At 54.2% G+C, this 23,818-nt stretch overlaps 1 protein-coding gene across 1 annotated transcript; it reads left to right on the top strand.

Annotated features, from left to right (window-relative positions):
- The first annotated feature begins 1,009 nt into the window (after positions 1-1,009).
- Positions 1,010-20,034, top strand: WDR4 (WDR4 tRNA N7-guanosine methyltransferase non-catalytic subunit). Its single transcript, XM_081301475.1, has 11 exons — positions 1,010-2,004; positions 3,283-3,348; positions 4,516-4,659; positions 11,909-12,065; positions 12,835-12,947; positions 14,536-14,596; positions 15,399-15,497; positions 16,366-16,430; positions 17,132-17,315; positions 17,962-18,031; positions 19,549-20,034. Exons 1-11 carry the CDS (start codon positions 1,916-1,918, stop codon positions 19,740-19,742), a joined length of 1,242 nt encoding a protein of 413 aa, XP_081157601.1. The 5' UTR covers positions 1,010-1,915; the 3' UTR covers positions 19,743-20,034.
- Positions 20,035-23,818: the final 3,784 nt, after the last annotated feature.

Genomic DNA, 23,818 nt, shown 5'->3' with positions numbered 1-23,818 from the left:
CTCTACATCATGTACAACCAGAAGAATGAAAAGTTATACTACGTTCATGTATGAAAAAGGTTTTTAAAAGAAACACTGTTGCGTAAAAATAGAATGCCAGACTGTGTATGACCTTATATGGGAGACAAAGAGCTGGCAAGTAAAAGAGGAACTAACAAGAGTCCTCAGCTTTTGGATACAAATCCGCTGGCACTAATAAACACTGCTTCCTGCTGAACACCCAGTGCCCTGTCTGGGAGAATCCCACAGGTAGCTACTCAACCATGAGTAGGTGAGCAAGTAAGGACAATAAGAGACCACTGAAAGCCACAGGGAGCCTTATCTGACAGATAAGCACCTATGGGGGTCCTTGTATGTTAAAACCTATGCCTGCCTGCCTTAAGAAAAATTACCATTTCTGGACCATGTCATCATTTTCTCTTGTAACCAAGTCCCCAGAACCCTACCTTATCGCTCTCCAATTGCCCTATTAGCCAAACATCAAGACCCTCATAATTCCTGATCTATTCAAAGGTAATGAGTAGGTTAAGGGGGTAGGAACTTTAGGCAAAAACAGGAGTATTCAGTTTCCATAAAAACTTCTACACTATGAGCACCACACCATGATCTGTTGGATTTTGCTGTCAGTCAAAGTCAGAAGGTGGTGGGGTTGGGAATGTGGCTCAAGCGGTAGCACGCTCGCCTGGCATGCGTGCGGCCCGGGTTCGATCCTCAGCACCACATACAAACAAAGAGCATTTTGGGAAGAAAGCCTCGTGGAGAAGGTGAATTGGGTGGCAGAAGAACTGGGATTGCCCCAGAACGTGTGTGGAGGCCGGTGTGAGTTCGGGAATAAAGAATTGCTGTTTGAATCTACAAAGCTGTGTGGTGGCTCGTGATTCTGTGCCCAGCCAAGACTGTGGCAATCATATATGCATATAGGGTATGATTAATTCTACTCATTCCTACCCCCATACTCCCCCCCTCTGTCTAATCCTAAGTGCTTCTATTTGTCCCTAGCCAACCCCTCTTATTATGAATTATTATTTGCATATCAGAGACAATATTCAGTCTCTGGTTCTTCAGGACTGGCTTATTTCGGTTTAGCATAATATTCTCCAGTTCCACCCATTTACTGGCAAATGCCATAATTTCATTCTTCTTTATGGATGAGGAAAATTCCAATATGTATATACACCACAATTCCTTCATCTGTTCATCTGTTGAGGGCCCCTAGGTTGGTTCCATAGTTTAGCTATTGTGAATTGAGCTTGTGGAGTGTGCACATTGATACTGAGGGTGTATATCTCCATCTGAGTATGACTGTGGTTATCCTTCACCATAGTGAGGTCAGCAGCGACGTGTGGAGGACCATCTTTTTAGTCTGGTAGGTCTTGGGACGTGGAGGACCTGCCTCAGAGGAGCCACAGACAACCTAGGAGGGACCACACCATTTCCGACTTCGGGCTTCATGCTGGCATCCGACGAGACTTTAAGGCATCTTGGGACACTGGTTCATACTTAAAACATCACTTCCAGTTTTAAGACGTCGAGTTTAAGGCGTCTTTGGCTTGTTTTCGACTGTGGGAGGGGGAGTACCTTCGAATCCATGGCGACACCCACACCCGCGGCCCCATCCCGGGCGCTGGCACTAACTCGAACCAGCACCAAGTAGGTACCGGGCTCCCATCAAAGGTCCAGAATCGCCCCGTCGGTCTGGAGGAAAACCCCAGAACGCAGCAGGTCCGGCCAGCTGCGCCGGGCGGGGCACGGGCTCAACACCACTGGGAAGGAGACCGCACCTACTGCGCACGCTCAAGGACGGGCGCTCGGGGATTACGTCAGCTCGCGGCGTCTGCGCGTGATGTAACTGGCCGGCGCCGGTAGAAAGGAGCGCCCGGCGGCACACGTGGGTGGCGGAGCGGCGGGTGGGCACATGGCGAGTGGCGCGGCGCTGGCGGTGTGCGGGCAGGCGCTGGTGGTGCGGGGTGGCAGTCGGTTCCTGGCCGTCTCCACTGCGAGCAGGTGAGGGAGTGGGCGGGGAGTGCGGGCGCGGCGGCCCTGGACACCCTACTTCCCGGCCTCCGTGGGTGCGTCCGCGGGGTGACTCCAAGAGCCCTGCCGCGGCCCGCGAGCCCACCGCAAGCCGACGTGGAGCCGCGAGCGCCGGGCGGCGTCGGACCTCGCGCACGTTTGTTTCCGGGTTCTGCTGCGGCTGCGCGGCCAGAGGGCGGGCCGGCCCGGGTCACGTGGGCATGCGCTCCCTGGGCTTTAGTGCTCTGGTTCGGGTCTCCAGTGTCCTTTCCCGGGTGGGTTTGATTCTTTTATACTTGAAACGGACAGCCTGTCTGTAAAGTGTACGCTCTGCAGTTCGATACCACATTTAGATTGCACAAAAAGTTTGCGCACGAACCTGTGACGTGTTCCAGTTAGTTTGGGGCTCAGAGCCCTAAATACATGATATTGTGAACCGACGGTGTGCTTGCCTTTGGAGGAATCTTATTGATTGGCAGAGTTTTCGACTTTGAAGACAGTTTCTCTTTCTGTAGCAATGCAGTGTTCCATGAGAAAATCGTTTGGGTGCTGTCACTTTAAACGTTATCAGCATGTACAAGATCCCTTCTGTGTGCCGGGAGTGGGGGTGGGACCCAAGAAAGCTCAGGGTCTGGTAGGGAAGATGGGTGATTTCTATATTGGTAGGTGCTTTGGCGGCACTGCAGCTTTTTTCCGGTAGGAGACATTTTTCTGAACAAGTAATGGCTATTTTACATTTGGGTGCAAAATCACACTGAATAACTGCAGTATCAGAACACAATTCTTCCTTTAAAAATATTTATTTTTTAGTTGTAGTTGGACACAGTATCTTTATTTATTCACTTTTATGTGGTGCTGAGGATTGAACCCAGGGCCTCCCACATGCTACGCGAGCACTCTACCTACTGCTGAGCCACAACCCCAGCCCCACAATTTCTTCTTGTAATCACGTTTTGTTGATTTTCTAGTGCCTGAAAGAACAGTATATTAATTCTGCTTGAGTTTTTAACTTTGAGTGAATTGGTTGGTTTTCTTTGGATAGAATCTTGTGGATTGTGTATGACATATCCAAACAGAAGGTTAAGCAAACAGAGCTCCTGAACTCTCTTGTGCTGTGTAGTACCAGTGCAGTTTTTTTTTCTCATTGATAAGACTCAGAATTTAATGAATATGCAAATGTACAAACTTTTTTGTTCCAAGGATAAAAACACCTCAAACCCTGCCTCTTTGTTAGAAGTGTTTATTATTATTATTATTATTATTTTTTAGTGATGATGACAGCCTCTTCACATATGATTGCAGTACCGCAGAAAAGAAGCCAGAAGAAAATAAAGGGTGAGGTGATGGGGAAGAGTGTTCAGGGCCTGATGGATTGAGTTGGGGGGGAACTGTTAGATGAAAAAGTAATTGTTGTCTTGCTGAATTCTTCACTTCTGTCACCTGGTTTTGTGGATAAGCTTAAGTTTCACCTTAGGAAAGAAACATGGAATTAACTTTCAAATTAGGTGTTAAGGAAATTTAATTAGTTTCTGTCAGTATTGGTTCCTATGAAATAATAGTTTGAAATCTGTAGAGGTCATGTGCAGGACATTAATGTCACCTAATTCAAAGATAAGGAAAGCAGAGTGTGCAGTTGTTTTGCATGGTGGCTTTCTTTAGTTCACTCGGTCTTCTGGGTCGACTTGTCCTTAATTATTTTCAGTTTGATTTCACCGCTGTGTCTTGTCTTGGATTAGTCCCTGTGCTCGAGGGTGTGGGCTCTATGATCTCTGAGGGTCTTTCCAGTCCAGCCCTTTGGGTTCTAGCATGTTTGCTAAGAGACAGTCAAGTTAGTTAGATGTAACTATTGTAACAATACAGCATTTTTTTTTGAACCTTCTCATGTCCCTTTAATACGTCTTTATGTTCTGACTACATGAACCACTTAACTATTAGCATTTTCTGCCTCTGCCTGTTTTATAAATTGGCAAGGCTAGCCATCCAGGAATGCAATCTTATTTTTCTTTATTAGCTAGGATTCTGTTGCTGTAACAAATACTTGGAATTAACAGTCTATAAGGAGAAAAGGTTTATTTTAGTTCACAGTTTTTTAGGTTCTAGCCTGAAAGCAGTTGGCCCTGTTGCTTTGGGCCTGTGCTGAGATAGCACTTTATGGCAGGAGCATATGGCAGAGCCAAACTATTCTTGTAGTTGCCAGGAAGTGAAAGAGAGTAAGGAAGTGGCCAGGGTCCCACGTTCCCCTTAAAGGACATGCCCTTTTTTCTTCTTTTTGAGACAGGGCTTGCTGTGTTGCCCAGACGAGCTTTGAACTTGAGCTGAAGCACCCCGTCTCAGCTCCCCGAGTACTGGGACTGTGGGCTTGTGCCACCATCCCAGCAAGATCCTGTCTCTAAGGGCTACCACTCCCAGTAGCACCATGGTGGGACCGTGCCTTTAGCACCTGCTCCTCGGGTACCCTCGCCCAAACCCCAGCAAGGCTGACTGTTTCTTCCTTTTTCCCAGGGAGGATGGCCGGCCCATGGATCAGGGGAGCGACATGATTCTAGCGTCCACCTTCTCCACGTCTGGCAGCTATTTTGCTTTAACTGATGACAGTAAGCGTCTGATTCTTTTCCGTACAAAACCATGGCAATGTCTGAGTGTCAGGTATGAAATGTTAACGTCGAATCATTAAGATGTCTTATTCACACCTTGTTCTTGCATGTCAGTAGCAATAGTGACAGTTACCATAGTAATAAGCACCCAAGATGGCGTCACAGCTGTGGGTTAGACACTGATCCAGGGATTTATGGTATTAACTGATAGGATCCTAGATTCCTGTGGGGTTGGCATGGTCTCGGTGGTGAGGAGTTGGCTGCTTTCAGGTCAGGAGGCTTGGCAGGGCTGTCTCTGCTGGGTCCTCCTGTGGCAGTGTTGCTGCCCCAGCTACTGTGCCATCCTACCTCCCACATAGTATTCCCCAGCCCTGTGTCTGCTAGAGGCAAAGGCTTTCAGCCGGGTCAGGGCTTCGAGTGAGTCTTGCTGGGCACTTGGGGCTGGGTGGGTCCAGAGCGGTCTTTCTGTTTGCTGGAAGAGAGGAAGGGGCCAGTGCAGCCCGTGCCCCAGGCAGGAGTGAGTGCAGTGTGCTGCCGTGCGCTCTCGCCAAGCCACTCCGGGAGCAACCTGCCTAAGTGCAGCTGTGCCCCTTCTTCAAAGCATCTTTGCCACTTGTGAGGGGGTGACCCTGCAGTGCTGTGAATCTGCTTCCCAAGCCACCACCATTGTTTGCTGCCACTGTGTCCTTGTGAGAGGAGGTGGATGTCATTGGTGCATGGGCAGATCTCTGACTTCTCCTGGTGTCTGTTCTTGAGAGTGAGAGCTGTATCATTCTGCTTTTTCTGTGACTCACAAACACATGGACAGAGTCAGGCCTGGGCCCCTCCTTGTCCTCTCTGAGACTCCCTTGAGAATCAGAGGTAAACATGTAGGTTGCCATGCTTCAGCTACTAAGGTTCAGGGATTTCCCTTTGTAACTGGCTCATACCAAATTATTGGATTCAACGTTTTTAGATATTTATTTTATCTGATTTTCTAAGGTAAGAGTAAGAAGCCATATTCCAGTTGGCATCAAAAGCAAGAGTATTCACCCTGCCCTCTTTTCTTGTCAGATGAAAACCACAGGCCTGTTGAATATGGCTTCATTGTCAGTGTTCACAGTGTGTGTTTTTGTGTGGCAGATGCACATTTTTGTGTGTAGGTGGACATAATTTGGAAATTTAACAACATATCAGAATTAAACAAAAGGATACCCAGATATCCAGTGATGTGCCAGGGTCCCTCATCTCCCTTCCCACAGAGTGGCAGAGTGAAGTGTCTCCAGGTGAACACTGCGAACTGGCCGTGAGCCCCTCCCACGGGGCTCCTGCCGGCCTGGTGGGGCTTTGCAGCTGGCTGGTCTTGACTGGGGTCTCTGAGCACCTGTGGGGACCTGGGAGGGAGGCAGAGGTTGGTGTTCAGCCTGCTCGTGCTCCTCAGCAAGGTGACTCTCATCAGGCAGCTGAGACCATGGACGTTTGTTCTCCGTCCTGGAAGCTGGAGTTGGAGATCAAGGTGTCTCGGGGTTGGTCCTTCCTGGATCCCCTGTCCCGGTTTGCACATAGCTTCTTCCTGTGTCCTCATGCGGTCATCTGTCCTGTGTGTTTCTGTGTTTCGAGCTCCTATAAGGAGGCAGTCAGGTTGGAACAGGGCTCAGTTGAATCTGTATGGCTCTGTAAAGGCCCTACTCAAATAGAGGCACATTCTGAGGTACTGGGTAGGTCAGGGCTTCAACACAGGGGTGTGGGGGAAGGTTGAGCCCATAACAGTTGATCTTGTTTTCCTAATACTGATAAGTTTATTTGTGACCCCTACGGAGTCTCCAAGGGGCTTTGGTCTCAAAAAGATATTATAAATGAGATGATCTGAACAAGCCAAGGGCAGTTCTTTGGCTATGTAAGGGAGACGCTGCCACCTAGTCCTTGTGATCATGCAGGCTGGACGTGCACTGGTCTGGGCTGGACCAGCTGTGGTTTGCTTGTGTATGTATTTTGGCACTGGGGCTTTCATGAACGCAGGGCCTGGTACATGCCAAGCCTGTCTCAGCCAGTCTCCAGCCCCCAGTTTGATTTCAGGTGCTCCTGGGTGATGGCAGCACTGCCAGGCCACACTTTGAGCAGCAGGATGTTGTAGAGCTCAGATTGCCCCAACCCGCTGTCTCATAGATCTGGTGAATGGGCGAGCTATACCTAACTCCAGAGTCTAGAGCACCGCTGGGGCCGGGGTGCAGGTTCAGGGCATTGCACTTGAGCATATTCAAGGCCCTGGGTTTGATATCCAGCACCACACACAAGGAAGTGAGGAGCCCTGTTTGTGTTAGGAAACAGTTTTTTTCCTGGTGGAGGTTTGTTGGGCCTTTCGGCAGTGCTGGCACGACGCAGGGTATGATATGCTGATAGCTGTGGGGACTGGATGGTGTCTTCAGTACACTTGCTTTGGTTGCTAAACTCAAAGGCCTGGCTTGAGAATTGGTGTGGATGTATGATTCTTGAGCTGCCCTGTGATTAGCACTGTCTGGGACCCTAGCAACATGGTCTCCCGAGCCCTGAGCTGTGGTAAAGTTGTAGGCTTAATTGTGGAAGTGCAGAGTGAGTTCTTGATTCTGCCTGGCTCCCCTGGACTATAGGCTACCACATAGCTTTTACCATGTTTTCCCTTTGATTTTGGTTTATTCAGACAATTGGAAACCACAGAGAAGTGCAGGATGAGAACAGAAAGCGGTCCCCTTGAGCTCAGCATTGGTGGCGTCCCTGTGCAGGAACACTGGTGTGCTCCTCCTGTGTCTCTCAAGTGCGAGGCTTGCACATGGTGTGCTGCTGTGTTCAGCACGGGGTGGCTAGGGGCCCCTTTCTCCCCACACAGCCATCTGGGGATGTGTCTCCCCTGCTGTTGGACTATACTCTGTGATGAAAGAGCCAGCGCCTGGGCCACTCTGGGAGTCTGGGTCCCTGCACCTGTGTTGGGATGAGGATTCTCTAGGGGGGTTCTGTGTGACTGTGGGGCTGATAAGATGGGATAACTCAGGGGCAGGACTCCTGCAGTGCCAGTCAGTCCCGCAGGCAGTGTGTGGATCTCATTAGTGACGAGAATGAGGCCAGTCGTTCTTCATGCTGTCTGCAGTTGTCTGTGGAGAGGTGCTTTGGGTCTTCTTTTTGAAGATAGTATGTCGGTGATCCCTTAAAGACCTGATGAACTCTGAGGTGGGCAGTACTACCTTGGCAGAGCACACCAGTTGGCACCTGATCGTTCCCCCCCCCCTTTTTTTTTTTGAGAGAGAGAGAGGAGAGAGAGAGAGAGAGAGAATTTTTAATATTTATTTTTTAGTTCTCGGCGGACACAACATCTTTGTTGGTATGTGGTGCTGAGGATCGAACCCGGGCCGCACGCATGCCAGGCGAGTGCGCTACCGCTTGAGCCACATCCCCAGCCCTCGTTTCTCCCTTTAATTACAGGTTTGCTTCTGGTTTTAAACTGACACCGGTGGGTGACTTTGTGTATGTAGGCATGAGGTGGTGTGGAGGGTAGATGGTGTGATGGATGCAGTGGGGACAGTGGGTGGCAAAGCCCAAGCTCTGCTGTGGACACGGGGCAGGTGCTAGCACCTGCCTGGGAGCTGGTGAGCCCTGGGTACCCTGTGCTGTGGCTTGGCAGCCTTGAGCCATTAAGGGCCTGGGGTCGCCCTCACATGGCCTCTTCTCTGGCATTCCCCTGAGCCCAGCAGGAGGCACTTTGTCACTGTCTCTGGATGGAACTATAGGGTGAATGGCCCTTTGGGGTGTGTGTGGTAGTGGACAGATGTGTAGTCATTGCCACCTTCCTCCTAAGACCTACTGGCAAATTCTTCAGCTTTCTTCTTTTTAAATTCCTTTAAAATTTGGTGTTTGTGAATTTCCAGTGCTGGGTCTTTACCCTCTCTTTGTGGGTCTAAGGAGAGATTTCTGGGGCAAGGATGAGGATGGGAAGGGAGAGCAAGATGAGGTGGTTTCGTCATACAGTGGGAGCTACTGTGCACTAAGACATGAGAGTGCAGAACCACATGCATGGAGTGAGCAGCTGACTGGTGTGCGGGGGCCAGTCCAGTCACACCGAGGGGGGGGTCTGCCTAGTGACATTTTATTGGGAGCACAGACCCTTCTGATGGATCCCCTCCTCAAAAAAGAATGTCCATCTTTTTTTTTTTTTTTTTTTTTTTTTTTTTGTGGTACTGAGTGCAAGTTGAATGTAACCTGTACATCCCTAACCCTTTCTATTTTATTTTGAGACAGCACCTAGCAAAGTCCCTCAGGTTGGCAGAGAACCTGCAATCCTCATGCTTCAGCTTCTTGAATAGCTGCTGCTGTGCCTGGTAAAAATGCCTGTCTTTAATGTATTTGAAGTGCAGTTTAATTTTTGGGGTTCCACACACCTGCAGTTTATGTGTAGTTGACTGGCTGACATCATATGCTGCTGGGGGCTCAATTGAGTTGGGACCAGACTGTCACTCCCATGTTGGCATGCTGCTGCTTTCAGACTTAACATTAGGGGTGTTGAAGCCAAGCCAAGGTGGAAATTGTGGGCAACAGTGGTTCTTCAGGTGGCAATTTAGAGTGACAGGAGATCAGAGGACCTGGGACCTGGGCAGATCAGGAGACCCTCTCCTGCCCTGGAACTGAAGCCAAGGAATTGAAGATGAGGGCACCGGGTGACAGATGGTACCTTCAATTTTGACATGCACATTTGCTTTTTACTTTTTTTGTCTTTTGTGTTTTATTTTTTAGTTATAGATGGACACAACATCTTTATTTTTACATGGTGCTGAGTATCGAACCCAGTGCCTCACGCATGCTAGGCAAGAGTGCTCTACCTCTGAGCCACAACCCGAGCCCTCTTTTGTATTCTTTGATGTGCATTTATGAACATGAAATCACCTCATTCCAGAGAGTACCCATTAGAGATTGGTACTGGCACCCGGAGGGCAGAGCCCCAGGAAGTCAGAACTGGGTTTGCTCTGCCTGCAGGTGTTGGGATGGTGGGGAGTCTGGTGGCTGGGAATGTGAGTTTGGGGAACTGGGGCCAGTGTGGTATGGCATCTGAAGCCCTTGGAGCCCTGGCAGGGCCTGGGATGGCAGCTCTGGAAATAGGCTCAGGGCAGTGCCAGTTCAGGCTGAGCCAGGTTAGCTCTGAGGGACCCTGCAGAGCCAAGCATTTGCTCTGTTGTGTAGGGCTCTAATAAGAATCCAGTGACTCTGTGGATGGAAGGGGAAGTGCCCAGACCAGGCCCCGACAGGATGAGAAGGTTATTGGGGCCGCTGCCTCAGTTCTCTGGGGTCCTGGGAACTGGGATATTTAACAGTGGCGACATCTGTCCCATTGTGCCACCTAACTCCCTTGGAGTCTTAAGCTGCATCCTAGTCACTGTGGGGACAGACCTAACTGAGAGGCAGAGAGCTCCCAGCTGGCACAAGGCAGAGCATCCTGTGGAGCTGGGGGCTGCATCTGTGCCGCTGTCCTGGGGTGGAGACTCCTGGGAGGTGTGTCCTGGTGTCCAGGTAGGGCTTTATTGGAGCTGCCTGCTTGGCTCCTTGTTGGCACAGTGCGAGCTGTTTGTTGACATTGTGGTGTGCTCTGAGAGAGAATTTTGATTAATCCTGCCCCAGAGCCTAATTATCTTTCTGTTGTTCTTTGTTTCCTCTGTGTTTACCCCGCCACACCCCCCCTTCTGAGGCTCCCTTCTGGAGGCCCAGCTGCAGGGAGCCTGTTTTGCTGGAGTTCGCCCTTCCGGGGCGTGGGCTCAGCAGGGCGGGCTGTGATGAAGTGCAGGTGGAGACTGCTGTGGAGAGCCGCCTGTGCTGTGGGGGGTGGAACCCCAGATGCCTTGCCTGGAGAGTGATGGGCATCTTGCTACTCAGAGTGCTGAACCTGGTTAAGCAGAGGCTTGAACGTAGCTGCGTCTCGTATAGAACCAGCTGGCAGATGTGGCAGGCCTTGGCAACCCAGATCAAAGGTTTTTATGAGTGTGCTGAATGCAGTGCCAACTGAGTGGTGCCCCACCCGCTCCCGAGCTCCCTGCTGTACTGTGGCCTTCCAGCCAGGGACTTGCGGGGACTCAGGGCCATTTTTGCTGCTGGCCTGTGTTGGGTGAGGGATGCTGGCACCTGCAGGAGTGAGACACCCCTGCAATATGTGTGGGATGCAGCAGTACCAGCAGCTTTTCATGGAGGCTGTGGAGAACAGTGGGAGGTCAGGTGGGCCTGTGGGTGTGGAGAGTCAAGGACCATGGGCCCCAGATGGTGGCCTTTGCTTTTGTCCCTGGTAGTGGCCCTCTCATGTTGGTGAAGCCCACCCACATTTCCTGCACAGGCATGGCAAAGGTTCTGGGGCCACAGGTAGTTTCCTCAGCATTACGTCACGACAGGTTTCAAACATACAGCTGAGCTGAGAGGACTTTACATCACATACTCCTGTATCTGCCACCCTGGTCTTATCACCAAGAATCATTTATTTTCTCCCTCCCTGCCTGCCTTCCTTCCTTGTTTTCTTTTTTTTGATACCAGGGATGGAACCCAGGAATGCTTCACCAGTGAGCCACATCTCCAGTCCTTTTATGTTGTACTTTGAGTCAGGGTCTCGCTAAGTTGCTTAAGGCCTTGCTCAGTTGTTGAGGCTGGCTTTGAATTTTGCAATCTTGATCTTCCTGCCTCAGCCTCCGAAGCCACTGGGATTACAGGTGTGCACTTCCACATCTGGCCAGGAGCAATTTTCTTGAGGAAAAATTATTGAAGTAAAATTAGTCCAAGGCACGGGCTTTGTGTGTGCGTGCTGGGGAGGAACCCAGGGCCTGGTGTGTGCCAGGCAAGTGCTCTGCCACTGAGCTGCACTCAGCCTAGGGCACTGGCTGTGATGCGGTTCTCATCTTCCCTGGCTGGACGGGCACATGTGTTACCATAGGCAACAGGGCACAGAGGCCCCTGGACTTAGAGTGGGATCACGTCCCAGTAAACAACTTAGGTTGAAAATACACGTGTTACACCAAATCTATAGAGCATCCTGGGTTAGCCTCACCTGCTTTAAATGCTAAGGACGCTTTCCTGAGCCGATAGCTGGTAAAATCACGCACTGAAGCCTGGTTCTGCTGCAGGGTGTTGAACATCCTGTGTAAGGCATTGAATATACTCTACAGAAGGAAACAAAGAGTGACTGTATGGGTGTGCTTCCACACAGTTGTAAAGTGGACAGCTCCAAGCTGAACCAGGCTAGCTGGGCTGGGGGCCGGCAGCATAGGTGTGAAGTCCTGCAGCTGAGCTGACCTGTGGCTGCTAACCCGTGTGTCTCTGCTCTTCAGGGTAGTGGTGAGGAGGTGCACAGCTCTGACCTTCACAGCCTCTGAGGAGAGGGTCTTGGTGGCCGACAAATCTGGAGACGTCTACTCCTTCTCAGTGCTGGAGCCCCATGGAGGTGGCAGGCTGGAGCTTGGGCACCTGTCCATGCTGCTGGACGTGGTAGGTAGGGGCACGCTGACTTGTCCGCTCCAGCTGACGCCCTGGTAGGGCAGAGGCTGAAGGGCCTAAGGGGAGGAGCCGGGGCTCTCCCAGAGCAGGAGGAGCTTAGAATGGAATCGAGGCAGGTGGAGTGGTCAGCAGGATGGGAGGGGACCGGTGAGTTAGGAGGGGGTTGTGTGGTTCTAGACGTGAAGGACAGCTTCCTGGGGACTCCAGCTTGGGATGACAGAGGGGAGGGAGGTGGGAAGCAGAGCAGTGCCATGTGTCTGAGGCCTTCTCCCAGGACCCAGCCCCAACCTGGTGTTTCCCAGCCATCTGGAGAGTGGTGGAGCTGGGGTGGACCCAAGCGGGGACATTGCGGGAGGGTGTGAGGGGCACTCACTAGGACTCGGTGACTACTAGATGTGGGGACAGGTGAGAGGAAGGTAGGTGGTCTGGAAGTAGGGGGTTGTGGAGGTTGGGGTGGGTGGAATAGGGTTGGGTTTGGATGTTCCAGGATTAATTGCCCTTGTCTGGGCTGAAGAAGAAGGGCTGGGGACACTGGAGACCCATGGGGGGCAGGGGGAGCCCCAGTGATTTCACAGAGGTCAGAGGAGGGGCAGGACCCCCTGTCTAGCTCCAGGCCTTGGTGGCTGGTGTGGGGCACAGTTTTATGCAGGCCTCAGAGGTGGCCTTCCATAGGGGACTAATGGGAGAAGATCGGGGGTCCTGTGGTACTGCGGAGTGGCCAGCGAGTGTCTCTTTGTTCTCTGACCCCTGGTGACACAAGGCTGTGAGTCCTGATGACCGCTTCGTGCTCACTGCTGACCGGGATGAGAAGATCCGCGTCAGCTGGGCTGCTGCACCACACAGCATTGAGGCCTTCTGCCTGGGGCACACAGAGTGAGTGCAGGGACCTCGGGCTTAAGGCAGATAAGTGGGGACCTGGTGGCAGAACAGCAGGGCCCCACACCTGGAACCACCGAAACCCCTTTGCCAAAGGAACGGGTTCTTCCTCAGCTGGCCCTGCCCAGCTCGTGGCTGTCCTAGCACTCACCCAGTGAGGGGGCCCACGGATGCCCAGAGCGAAGGGACGTGTGAGAGGCATTGACTACTGCCTTGTGTGCTGTCCCTCACCCAGTGTCCACGCTGCTGGTGAGGGGCCTTGTTTGGAGAACTCCTTCCTTGGTCAGTGCCCATGTTGGCCATTAAGAGCTGGGTGTGTTAGGGGCCGAGGACCAGCCTGTCTTGCCTTGGGTGGACCCAAGCAGGACATTGTGGGAGGGTGTGAAGGGGCACTCACTAGGACTTGGTACCATAGATGTGGGGACAGGTGAGAGGAAGGTAGGTGGTCTGGAAGGTGGGGGGTTGTGGAGGTTGGGGTGGGTGGAATAGGGTTGGATTTGGAAGTTCCAGGATTAATTGGGGCACACAGAGTGAGTGCAGGCCAGAGGCTGGGTACAGTTTCATGAGAGGAAAGCATTTAGCTGACTGCCTGGATGGCTGGCGTTCTTTCTGTTGGAGGGAGCCGTCCCGAGCTCTGTGGCCATGGGTAATTGTCACCCCATATTCCAGCATCCTCGTGGTGCCAGCCTGCAGTGCAGTGTGTGGTGTGCAGGAGCTGCTTGATGGATCTCGGTGCGTTTTCAGTGCCTTAATAAGTGAACAGCAGTTGGCCTTGAGCTTGATTTCCAGCCCGTGGAAGCTAGTCCTGCTCTTTGCTGCTGAGTGCCTGTTGGATGCGTGTTGGTGGGACATGTGTGCCTGTGGGACGCGAGGGCCTGGGGGATGCCTGTTGGTGGGACGTGTGCGTTGGGACATGAGTGCTTATGGGATGCTTGTCAGTGGGCTTTTTCTTCTTGGAGGACCTGAGTCTAGGAACTGGGTTCTCTGGCAGACGGCGCCCCTGGGCCCAGGCCAGGGTGACACTTGGAGAGGCTTTGTCTGATGGGAACAAGGAAGCGCCTGGGAGCCCTTGCCCCAGCGATCACTGGAGGGCACTGCATTAGAGGTGGGGAAGAGCAGGGAGCTGTTGGCCTGTGTTTGCCAGCAGAGGGGCTTCCTGGCCAGCCAGGTCGCTCAGGGCCCCCCGTGGCTCTTTGGATGGGAGAGTGGCTGCCGCAGTGAGTCGTCTGCTGGTGCAGGGTGAGCATGGTGACTGGCCGGGCCGCCCAGGGTTCTGATCCCTGGCTGCTTATGTCGGGGACCCTCAGGGTCTGATCTGTGGTGTGGTTCTGCTGTCTGGCCCCCCAAGGGTGCAGGCATTTTGGGTAGAGGCAGGTGCTCAGGGAGCTGGTTGGGGTGCTGCCAGTCAGAGCCGCTGCAGAGGGACATGAGGTGGAGGTCGTTGCATTGTGGGACCCCGAAGGACATGGTGTCATGTCATGATGCCAGGGGCCATCACCTGGCTCTCTACAGCACTAGCCGTCCTGTGGGGGCTGAGGGAGGGTTCCCTTCCTGAGGTGAAAGGTGGCCTCTCGTCCCACTATAGGTTTGTGAGCCGGATCCTCGTGGTGCCCAGCCATCCTGAGCTGCTGCTGTCCTCCTCAGGGGTGAGTGCCAGTGCTCAGCAGGTGCCCGCCACTGGCTGCTGCTTGGGGAAGGTGGAGAGCCTTGGGAGCAGAGGAATTTGTCTCTGTCTGTGGTCCATGCATCCCTGCTCCCCCATGGTGTCCACTAGATGGCACTTGCTTTCTGCATCTTAAACTGCCCAGGGTTGCTCCTTGCCCACAGTCGCTCATTTGGGGCTGGGTGCAGTCTGTGGCATGTGTGGTGTGTGTGCTGTCTGTGCATGTGTGTGTGTAGTCTGGTTGGTGTAGTGTGGGAGGTGTGTGTGGCTGTGGTGTGTGAGCGTCTGCATGTGTGCATACCTGGCCCCAGCACAGCAGGTCTGGGTTAGGACCTCCCGGCACATGGCGTCTGGCTGCCTTGGATTCCTATCCCATCATGCTGTGTCTTTTGGACATTCACCTCTTTTTCTTTTTTGGTACTAAGGATTGAACCCAGGGGCACTTCAACACTGAGCCACATCCCCAGCCCTTTTTATTTTTGTCTCGAGGTAGGGCCTTGATAAGTTGCTGAGGTTGGCTTTGAACTTGCAGTCTTCCTGCCTCAGCTTCCCAAGTGGTAGGAGGCACCATACCCAGGACGGGTGGGCAGTGCTGCTGGGACATTTGCATCTTTACAGAGAACCTTTAGCTCACAAGGGCAGCCCTGACCCCCTGACCACACCCAGCTGTCTTCAGTGTCATGTAACCTCCCATCCCCATCTCCCTCCCCGCCCAACACATGACTGGCTCTTGTGGAGCTGGAGGCCTGCTGCGATCCTGTGTGCTAAACTGTCTTTTTTTGCAGGACTGCACCCTGCGGCTCTGGGAGTACAGAAGTGGCCGCCAGCTGCAATGCTGTGACCTGGCCAGCCTGCAGGAGCCCGTGGAGCCTCAGGGCCCCAAGGTAGCTGCAGCACTTGTCTGGGTGATTGGGTGTGTGCAGGGCGTCTCTCCAGGTGCCTGCATTGTGTGCAAAGAGTTATCTGTCAGACACATCTTTGCTGTCGGTGCCAGCCTTCTTCCAGTTTGGGAGAAATCATGTATAGCATTTCTAATTCTGAACACATGCAGTCACATAGGTGGAAAACAAATTGTCTTACTTTGTGCATTCAGACAGCAAATGAGAGAAAAGCCTCTAGTCCCACTTGGAAGTGGAGAAGACGGTGGTGCTTAGTAAGGGGCCTCACCTTGGCTTCGTCTGTGGCAGGACAGGCAGCCCACCACAGTGCTCTGTCCTTTATGGTGTGTCTTGGCACCTGGGCTGTACCCAGGCGCTCCCTGAGATATAGATCATGTTCCCCACTAGGCCAGTTGCTCTGCGTGAGAACAGGGTGGTGTGGCCTCTGCCCTCTGCTCTGCTGGCCAGGAGAGTAGTAAGCCTTGTCCTCTGCTTTGCGAGCCTCAGGGTTCTGTCTTTGTTTCTGTCGTCTCCTGTGCTGGGAGAGTAGAGCCTGAGGATCGGTGGTTGTGGAGTCGGGCCCCCTGCTCCTCCTCCCCTAGCTTTTGCAGCAATTCTTGGGCTTTGAAGGCATTGCACAGGCCTGCAGGGTCTACTGAGGCCAAGGAGAAGCTCCTGCTGTCCCCTTGTTTGGAGTTGAGAGGACGGGGGAGCCAGCTGCTCACTTCTTTCCCACTGATTTCCACAGTGCCCTGGGTGCCCACCCTGCCTTGCCTGCTGAGGCTGGGGAGCGCGACGCTGGGGGCTCTGCCTTCCTGTGAGGGAGTGTGCAGCCTGCGGGGCGGCACTGACTCAGAGCCGCTTTTCTCTGCAGAGGTTTGCCGCATCCAGGATTGCATTCTGGGCCCAGGAGAGCTGTGTGGCACTTCTGTGTGACAGGTAAGCCACAGTGGCTTCTCCGTCCCACAAGCCCATCGGGAGGGGAGGCAGATGGATTGCTCAGTGGTCCTGCCAGTGTCCTTATGGAGGGGTGGGCAGTGCTGCTGGTGCAGCCCTGCCCCTTGTGCTCCCTGTGGCACGTGAGTCCTGCCGCTCTTGGTGGGCTTTCCACCTTGGACCTTACAGGTCACCGTGGCCTCTGTGGTCTCCAGTCCCTGCCACTCAGAGCTGGTCCCGGTGGAGCCTGCCATGCTAGGGTGGAGACATCACAGACACTTTTGGAGCTAGGACAGGTCCTCTGGTGCTTTCTGCGTTCTGTATTTCGCCCTGTGACAAGTCTGGGGAGGCAGTCCTGGCTCATCTTGGGAATGAGGGTGTAGGTTTGGAGAGGAGGGAGGTACTGCCCAGAGCCCAGGCTTCTGTGCACGGCTCTGTGGGTGGGGTGGCCATCCTCATTCTTTGTTCTTTGTCCTGTGTGGGTTAGTGCTTGCTGTGTAAGAAGTTGCCCCAGAACTCTGGGGCATGGACAGCAAAAGCCTGTCACCTCACAGGTGCTTGGGTACCTCAGTTGGGGCTCTTGGTTGGGGCATCTCCCAGTGTTGGTCTTGAGGGTGGTGCTGTCGGGCGAGGGCTGAGCTGCAGCCGTGTCAGGCCCCACAGGCCTGCGGTGCGGTCATAACCATCCTCTCTCTCCTGGAAAGCCTCCCTGTGGTCCTCATCTTCCATCTTGAGGCCAGCGGACAGCAGCTGGCGTTCAGACAGCAGTTGACTTTTCCACACCGGGTGTGGGATGTGGCGTTTGAGGAGACCCAGGGCCTGTGGGTTCTGCAGGACTGCCATGAAAGCCCCCTGGTGCTCTGGAGGCCTGTGCGTGGCCAGTGGCAGGTGAGACTGAGCAGCCTGTGTCCAGGGCCCTCTGTCCTGTAAGACTGGGGCTGTGGGGCAGCCATGATTTTCTCATTGCCCTGAGCCCTTTGAGCCTGATCATGTCTGAGTCCCAGGCTGTGTCCCAGGGTGAAGGGAGCAGAGGGCCAGCCCTGCTGTCCCCGCTGTGGTGTGGGCATGTTCTTGGGGCAGGGGTTGCCGTTAGGGGTTTTCCCTGGGACTCCACGTCCTGGCCCACACGTACTTCAGTCATGAAGCTGGGATAGCATTGTCTGTGCCTTGTGTGTGCAGGCTCAGTTATTGCTCTTGATGGGCACTTGGAACACGTGGAGCCCCTGGGGCAGAGGACGTGGCGTGAGCAGTAGGCCTAGCCGCCTTCTTGCCCCGTCATGCCAGGGACCGGGAGGAGGGGGATCATGTCCTTGGCAAACTCCACACTTTGCCAAAGCCCCTGGCCTGTGCTGGAAGCATGAGCCTGCAGAAGCTGACTGGGAGGCCCAGTGCTACCGGGGTGGCCCGTCCGCACCCCAGCCCCAGGTCCTGCCTCACTGGCTTCACAGGGAGCTTCCTGGCACCTGCTTCCTGGCCTCCTCCTTGCTGTCGCCGGTGTCTCCCACCTTCTTATTGGGGCCTTTGTCACCTCTAGTCTGTTCCTGAAAGTGCTGTGTTACAGAGGCTGGCCAGTCATCTCCGTGGACACTGGGCCATGTTGGAAGGTAAGAACCTGCAGGGGGCTGCTCATCAGGCCCTAGACCAGAGTTCAGGACAGGCTCACTGCAGTGGACGCCACACGCAGGCCGGCTTCCACACACCAGGCAGGCGTGGGGCAGTGCTGTGCTGACAGCAGGAGGCCCTGTGCTGGTGAAGAGGCTGTAGGCCCCTGGCCCATGCCTCTGCAGATGCAGCAGGGCGGTCAAGGCTGTGGGAGCCACATTTGCTGGTTGGCCTGGGGCCCAGGTGTAGAGGACACTGCCACAGTGTGGGCCACCTCTGTCTGCCTCTTGAGGCGCAGAACCTGCTGCCTCACCTGTCGGTGTTCCCTCATTCTTTTGTGGACCAGAGACTGAAGGTGGCCATGTCTGCAGGACTGTTCAGACCCAGCCTATGTTGCTCAGAAGAAATCCTCCAAAATCAGTCTTTTCCAGTTGAAGTTGGGGTTCCTTAGAGTCTAAAGGGTTTGGACTTAAACATGGCTTTGGAGGTATTTGTGTGGCAGTGCCCTGAAGTGTCCTCTGTGAAGCTTTGTGGGTTTGTGGGTGGCTTGTGCGCTGCCTCCCCACCTTTCCTTTGCTCTTTCCCATCCTGGCTGGAAGTTGAGGTGTGGACCCTGGCATGGTCTGGATCTACTTTAGCAGCATCTTCAATGGGCCCTATGGCTAACTGTGTGGGGACCCCCAGGCACAGCTCAACGCCCAGCACCTACTGCCCCCTTGCCCTCTCGTTGTTCAGGGGCCTTAGCTGGCTCAGACCTGTCCTGCTGAGGATCACCTCACATGGACTCAGGCCAAAGCCTGCCCTCACTTTCTAAGGTGTTCTGTAGACAAAAATGGCCTGTTTGCCGGGTAGGGGTGGGAATGGTGTTGGGGAGGCCCACCTCGGTCTGAGCATCCCCAGAGCAGTGGCGTTGCCACAGGACTCTAGCAGCCATGCCTAGGTGCAGGGTGAGGCAGGACAGCCGCTGGTTACAGTCACTGAGTGCCCTGGGTGTCTCCTGGCCAGGAGAGACCATGCCTGCCAGGCTACACCTATGACTGCCCTGAGGCTTCTGGACCACGGCAGGCCTTGGACATCTGTGGCTGCATAGCAGATCATTCCACACTTGCCTCCCTAACACCATGTGTCCCAGTTGTCTTTCTGTGGGTCAGGGGTCTGGGCACAACTCAAGAGAGGCTTTGTAGGCTACAGTCAAGGAGCCGCTGTCTTGAGTCTACCCCGACAGGCCCACCCTGCTCGCTTCCTTGCTGTGAGTGGAGTTGGGTTCTCACAGCTGGCGGCCCACCGTTCCCTGCCCTTTGGCCTTTGCCAGACAGCACACAGCCTGCAGGAAAGTGCCTTTGTGCCCTGGTTTCCCACGTCCATCCCTTTCCTTTTTGCTCATTCTGTTAGAAGCAAGTCCCCAGGGTACAGACACCAGGAGGCAGGCATCACGGTGGCCCTCTAAGAATTCTGAGTTCTGACTCTTTGCATTCAACTGCTGAGTCCTGACGGGCGTCTGTTTTTGTCCCCGTGACAGGCTCTGTTGGTGCTGCAGATGGCTTCCGCAGCCTGTACAAGGCCACCTTTGACAACATGACCTCCTACCTGAAGAAGAAGGAGGAGAGACTGCTGCAGCAGCTGGAGAAGCAGCAGCGCCGGAAGAGCCCTCCTCCAGGGCCCCCTGGAGGGACCAAAAAGGCCCGCTCAGGGCCGGCAGCCTTGGGCTGCTGAACTCTGTCTTGGCGGGGCTCCCCACTGACAGTACAAGCAGCTCTTGGCCCAGCACCTCCCTTTAGAGGGAAGAGGTGGCAGCCAGGTCCCACTGGCTCAGTGGACAATCTGTGGTCGCCAGGCTCTACAGTGTCCTCATTGCTAGGTGCAGGCTCTTGCCTGGAGTCCGTTCCTCCCCGGTAAGGGGAAGCCATGCAGTGACAGCTGAGCTGGAGAGTCTGCACAGGGTGGTGGGAGTGCCTTGAGCACTGTGTCTTCCTTTTGGAGGAAATATACTACCCGTGGCGCTGGCGGCTATTTTCTTGCTGTGTCCTCAGTGCTGTCTGCCAGGTGCGTCTTCCTCCTGGGAAATCAGGCACAGCCTGGCTTTCTGCCCTCACAGTGCCTCCTCCTGGGTGCTGCCGTGCAGCTCCTCTGGGGTGCTGTCCCTGATTCACGTGTGCAGTAGCTGGGTGGTGAGTGGCTCTGTGCAGCGCAGCAGTGATGTGTCCCTGGGGGAGCTGGATGGCGCTGGCACAGGAGGGGACTTTGTTGAAGGCGTCTGTGGATGTGGCCCTGGCGAGGACCTCATTTCACAGGGAAGTGATTGGTGATGTGTGTTTTTGTGCCTTTGACTTGGACTCTGCTCACTCTGCGGAGTGCCAGGGGGTTCTAACGAAGGGGAGCTTTTGTGGCTTCCTGCAAGTGTGTGGGGCAGTGTGTGGAGCTGGCCCAGGTGTGAGGTGGGTGCTGTGTGGAAGTCGTGTTTCTCAGTGCAGGTCGTGGCTGTGCCAGCCTGGCCACTGAACCCAGCTTCTGCCCACTTTCCGTGATTCTGTCTCAGACCCAGGCCCAGCGTGGCTGGGTGAGGACGTGGCCATTTAAGCAGATTTCTGCTGTGCACCAGCAGTTATGGAGCTTTGGCTTCTCCCCCAGTGCCCTGGTCTCCTTGGACTCCAGCCTGGAAGCAGCAGTGTTGTGGAGTGGCTGGGCCCACTCGCCTTCGTGGGCAGGAGGGGCTGCTGTGTGGAGGGTCCGTGTCCTGTGTGCTGCAGGCCCTCTGAACAGGCCTGTCCTCAGTGGTGGTGTGGAGTTCTTGGTGTAGGAGAAACTCAGGTTTGTTCTCCTCCATGCCGGTGTTTTGGGAACCCTCTGAGCTTGCAGCCTCCCTTCTCCCTGGCCCCCCACCTTTTACGTTTTATTTTGATTCAATGTCTTGCCAGGTTTCTGAGGCTGGCCTCAGACTACGATCCTCCTGTCTCGGCTGTTCATACCTGGGCTCTGCTTGGTGCTGTGGCAGCAGGTGTGGCAGGACCAGGAGCGCTAGCGGACGATTCTCGCCCCCCCTTGAGATCCTGTTTAAGTTGTGTGTTTAAAAAATGAACTGGTTTGCTTCTTGGGAAACACCTTTCCTGTTCACCTGGCTCCTCCTCCCAGCCAGAGTAGACACGGTCCTCCGTCCACGTTGTTCCAGACAGCGCTCGGGTTGGTGGCCAGGCCCCTTCGGTGTCTGGTGAGGAGACTCACAGACACAGCTTCAGGGCAGTGCTGCAGAGCCACGGGCATGATGTGAGGAGAGGCTGCAGTCTTCCCACTCTGATCCTTACCAAAGTCATGCACGTAGGTGATAGGCCAAAGGGCATCTGTGGCCTGCTGTCTCCCCTCCCGTGGTTCCTGACCTTGTTTCTTTCTCCAGAGGCCATGGTGTTTGGTGGTATTCCCTGCCCGACACCCAAGTGACCCCCAGGGTCCACTCACTGGGTCACTCTCACAGAAGTTGCTGTACACACACTTGAGTGGTGCTGTCCACGTGCTCACGTGGATCCGAGTGCGCCTTTGCCCAGCGCTCGCTGCCTGGTTTCCAGGTGGGTTGGCCACGTGCCCTCTTGGCACTGCCTTTCCCTCTCACAGGGCTGTCCTCTTGTCTGCTCAGTGGCTCTGGCTCACCTGGCCCCATGGCCAGGAGTGGCTTCCAGCTGGACCTCCTATCCTGTGGGGTCCTGGGCTTGCTCCCTGCCTTTAGGGCCCCTGATTCCTAGCAGAATGGGGGGCTTTACTCCAGCTGGCTCTAGGAGCCAGCGCTTAGGTGCTTCCAGGTGTCCCAGGAGTTTCTCCTGTGGGAGGTTGGCATCACCCCAATGCACATGCTCTCTTTAACCCCTCACCTCACAGCAGCACCCCACTTACTGTTCCCTCCCCTGGTGCCTGCTTGCTGGGCAGCTTGCTCAGATCCTGCCCTGCCACCCGACCGCTTCTGCATCAGTTTCACTACTTGTGTGAAGATTTGCCCTTACGCCCCCTTAGAATTTTATCCTTGTTTCGTCGTTCCTGTTTTTTTAAAAATTGTTTTTATTGTCAGTGGATCTTTATTTTATTTATTTTTTTGTGTTGCTGAGGATCAAACCCAGTGCCTCACACATGTGAGACAAGTGCTCTGCCACTGAGCCCCAGCCCCAGCCCATTTCTGTTTTTTAGTTGGTTTGTGTTTACTTTTGGGGACAACCCCTTTCATTGATTAAAAAACATGTGGTTATCATATTGAGCCCTGCCCACTTGGCTTGTGTTTTCATTTTGACTGTGGAGTATGTGGGGTGTACAACTGAAAAGTGTACAGGAAACACAATTGCTGAGACCCCCGTGTCCCCTCTGGTCACTGCCCTGACACGTGCAAGACCTGTGGCCAGTGGGTCATCCCCTTCTGCCGCTCTGATTTCTCTGCTGGCTCTCTCTGGGAGTCATCCACGTGCCACAGTGGTCATGGGTTGTTCCTCCTGCTAGTTAAGTGTTGTGCTGTGTGCAGATGCTATGGTGTGTCCATTCTGTTGAGGGACGTTAGGACGGTTTCCCAGTTTAGTTTGGTGAAGTGCTGTGGTGCACGCTCTAGTACCTGTCATTTGGCACACATAAGCGTTTCCATTGGTATCTGTGGGAGATTGGTTCTAGGACCCCGTCCCCTGCCCACCAAAACCCCACAGTCTGTAGATGCACGAATCCTGTGTGTACGATGGTATTTGCACACAGCCCCGCACGTCCTCCTGTGCTCAAGGCGCCTTTACCTTAACTCACAGTGCCCATGCAGTGCCCGTGCAGGTATGCAGTTGCTCTACCATGTGGGTTGGGGAGCAACGATAGGCAGGACCCTGTGCAGGTGCGTTACTGGCAGTTACTCCCCACCATGTAGTTTTGAGTCCACACTGGCTGACCCTGTCTGCAGAGCCTGTGGGTGTGGAGGACGACTGCACCTAGGAGTGGACTCGCTGGCTGTGGTCACTCACGTGTGTGGTTTAGAAGACAATCCACCTGTGCTAGTTCACATCCTGACCACAGAACGTAGAGTCAGGTATGCTCACACTCAGCTTTTGAGGTTGACGATGCGAGATGGGCCTTGAAGTTCCGTGTGCTGAAGTGTTCTTTTACCAAAGCACAGATGTGGAATTATGGACTGGTGGGCGGAGCCCCGCGGAGTCCAGACCTGAGCTTGGGTTCTCTGCTGTGTCACTCAGTTTGGGTTACTCACCTGAGGGAAGTCAGCCTCGAGGTCACAAGGACACTCTAGTGGTCTACAAAGAGGTCGCTGTGTGAGGATTTGAGGCCCCTGCTGGCACCCATCTGGGAGGCCACCGTTGGCAGGGGCTCCTGCAGTCTCCCACAGCCTGTTTCTGCCGTCCCCTGCACAGGCACGTGCTGTCCTGATTCCCTGTGGCTTCTTTGGTGTGTGGCGTGTGGGTCTTTGGAGGTGTGGCTTACCAGCCAGTCGTTTGGTTTCCTACTTCTCTCTGTTGTGTCTGCGTTATGAGTTCAGAGTGGGCCTCACCCTGTGCTCCTTTCAGACTTGGCAGCCTCAGAGGCTGGCCACGCTGGTCACTGCACGAGTGTGTGAGAGGAGGGTTCCCCTGTCTCATTGCGGCTGGAGGCTTCTAGCAGCGGGAAGGTAGGATTGGCCACATCTGCCTGAAGAACATGGTTGGCGCTTAGTGTGTTCACAGCTGTCAGTTACAGAAGCCTTGCCTACTGTCCTGGTCTGGGTTTGGATTTGGGTGCACACAGACCTTGTGTGTCTGCTCATCCATCACGAAACAGCCTGTGACTCGGCTCGG

The sequence above is a fragment of the Spermophilus citellus genome (assembly GCF_964194105.1).
Source record: "Spermophilus citellus genome assembly, chromosome: 7".
NCBI classification, from domain to species: domain Eukaryota; kingdom Metazoa; phylum Chordata; class Mammalia; order Rodentia; family Sciuridae; genus Spermophilus; species Spermophilus citellus.
This window is presented reverse-complemented; position numbering and strand designations above follow the sequence as displayed.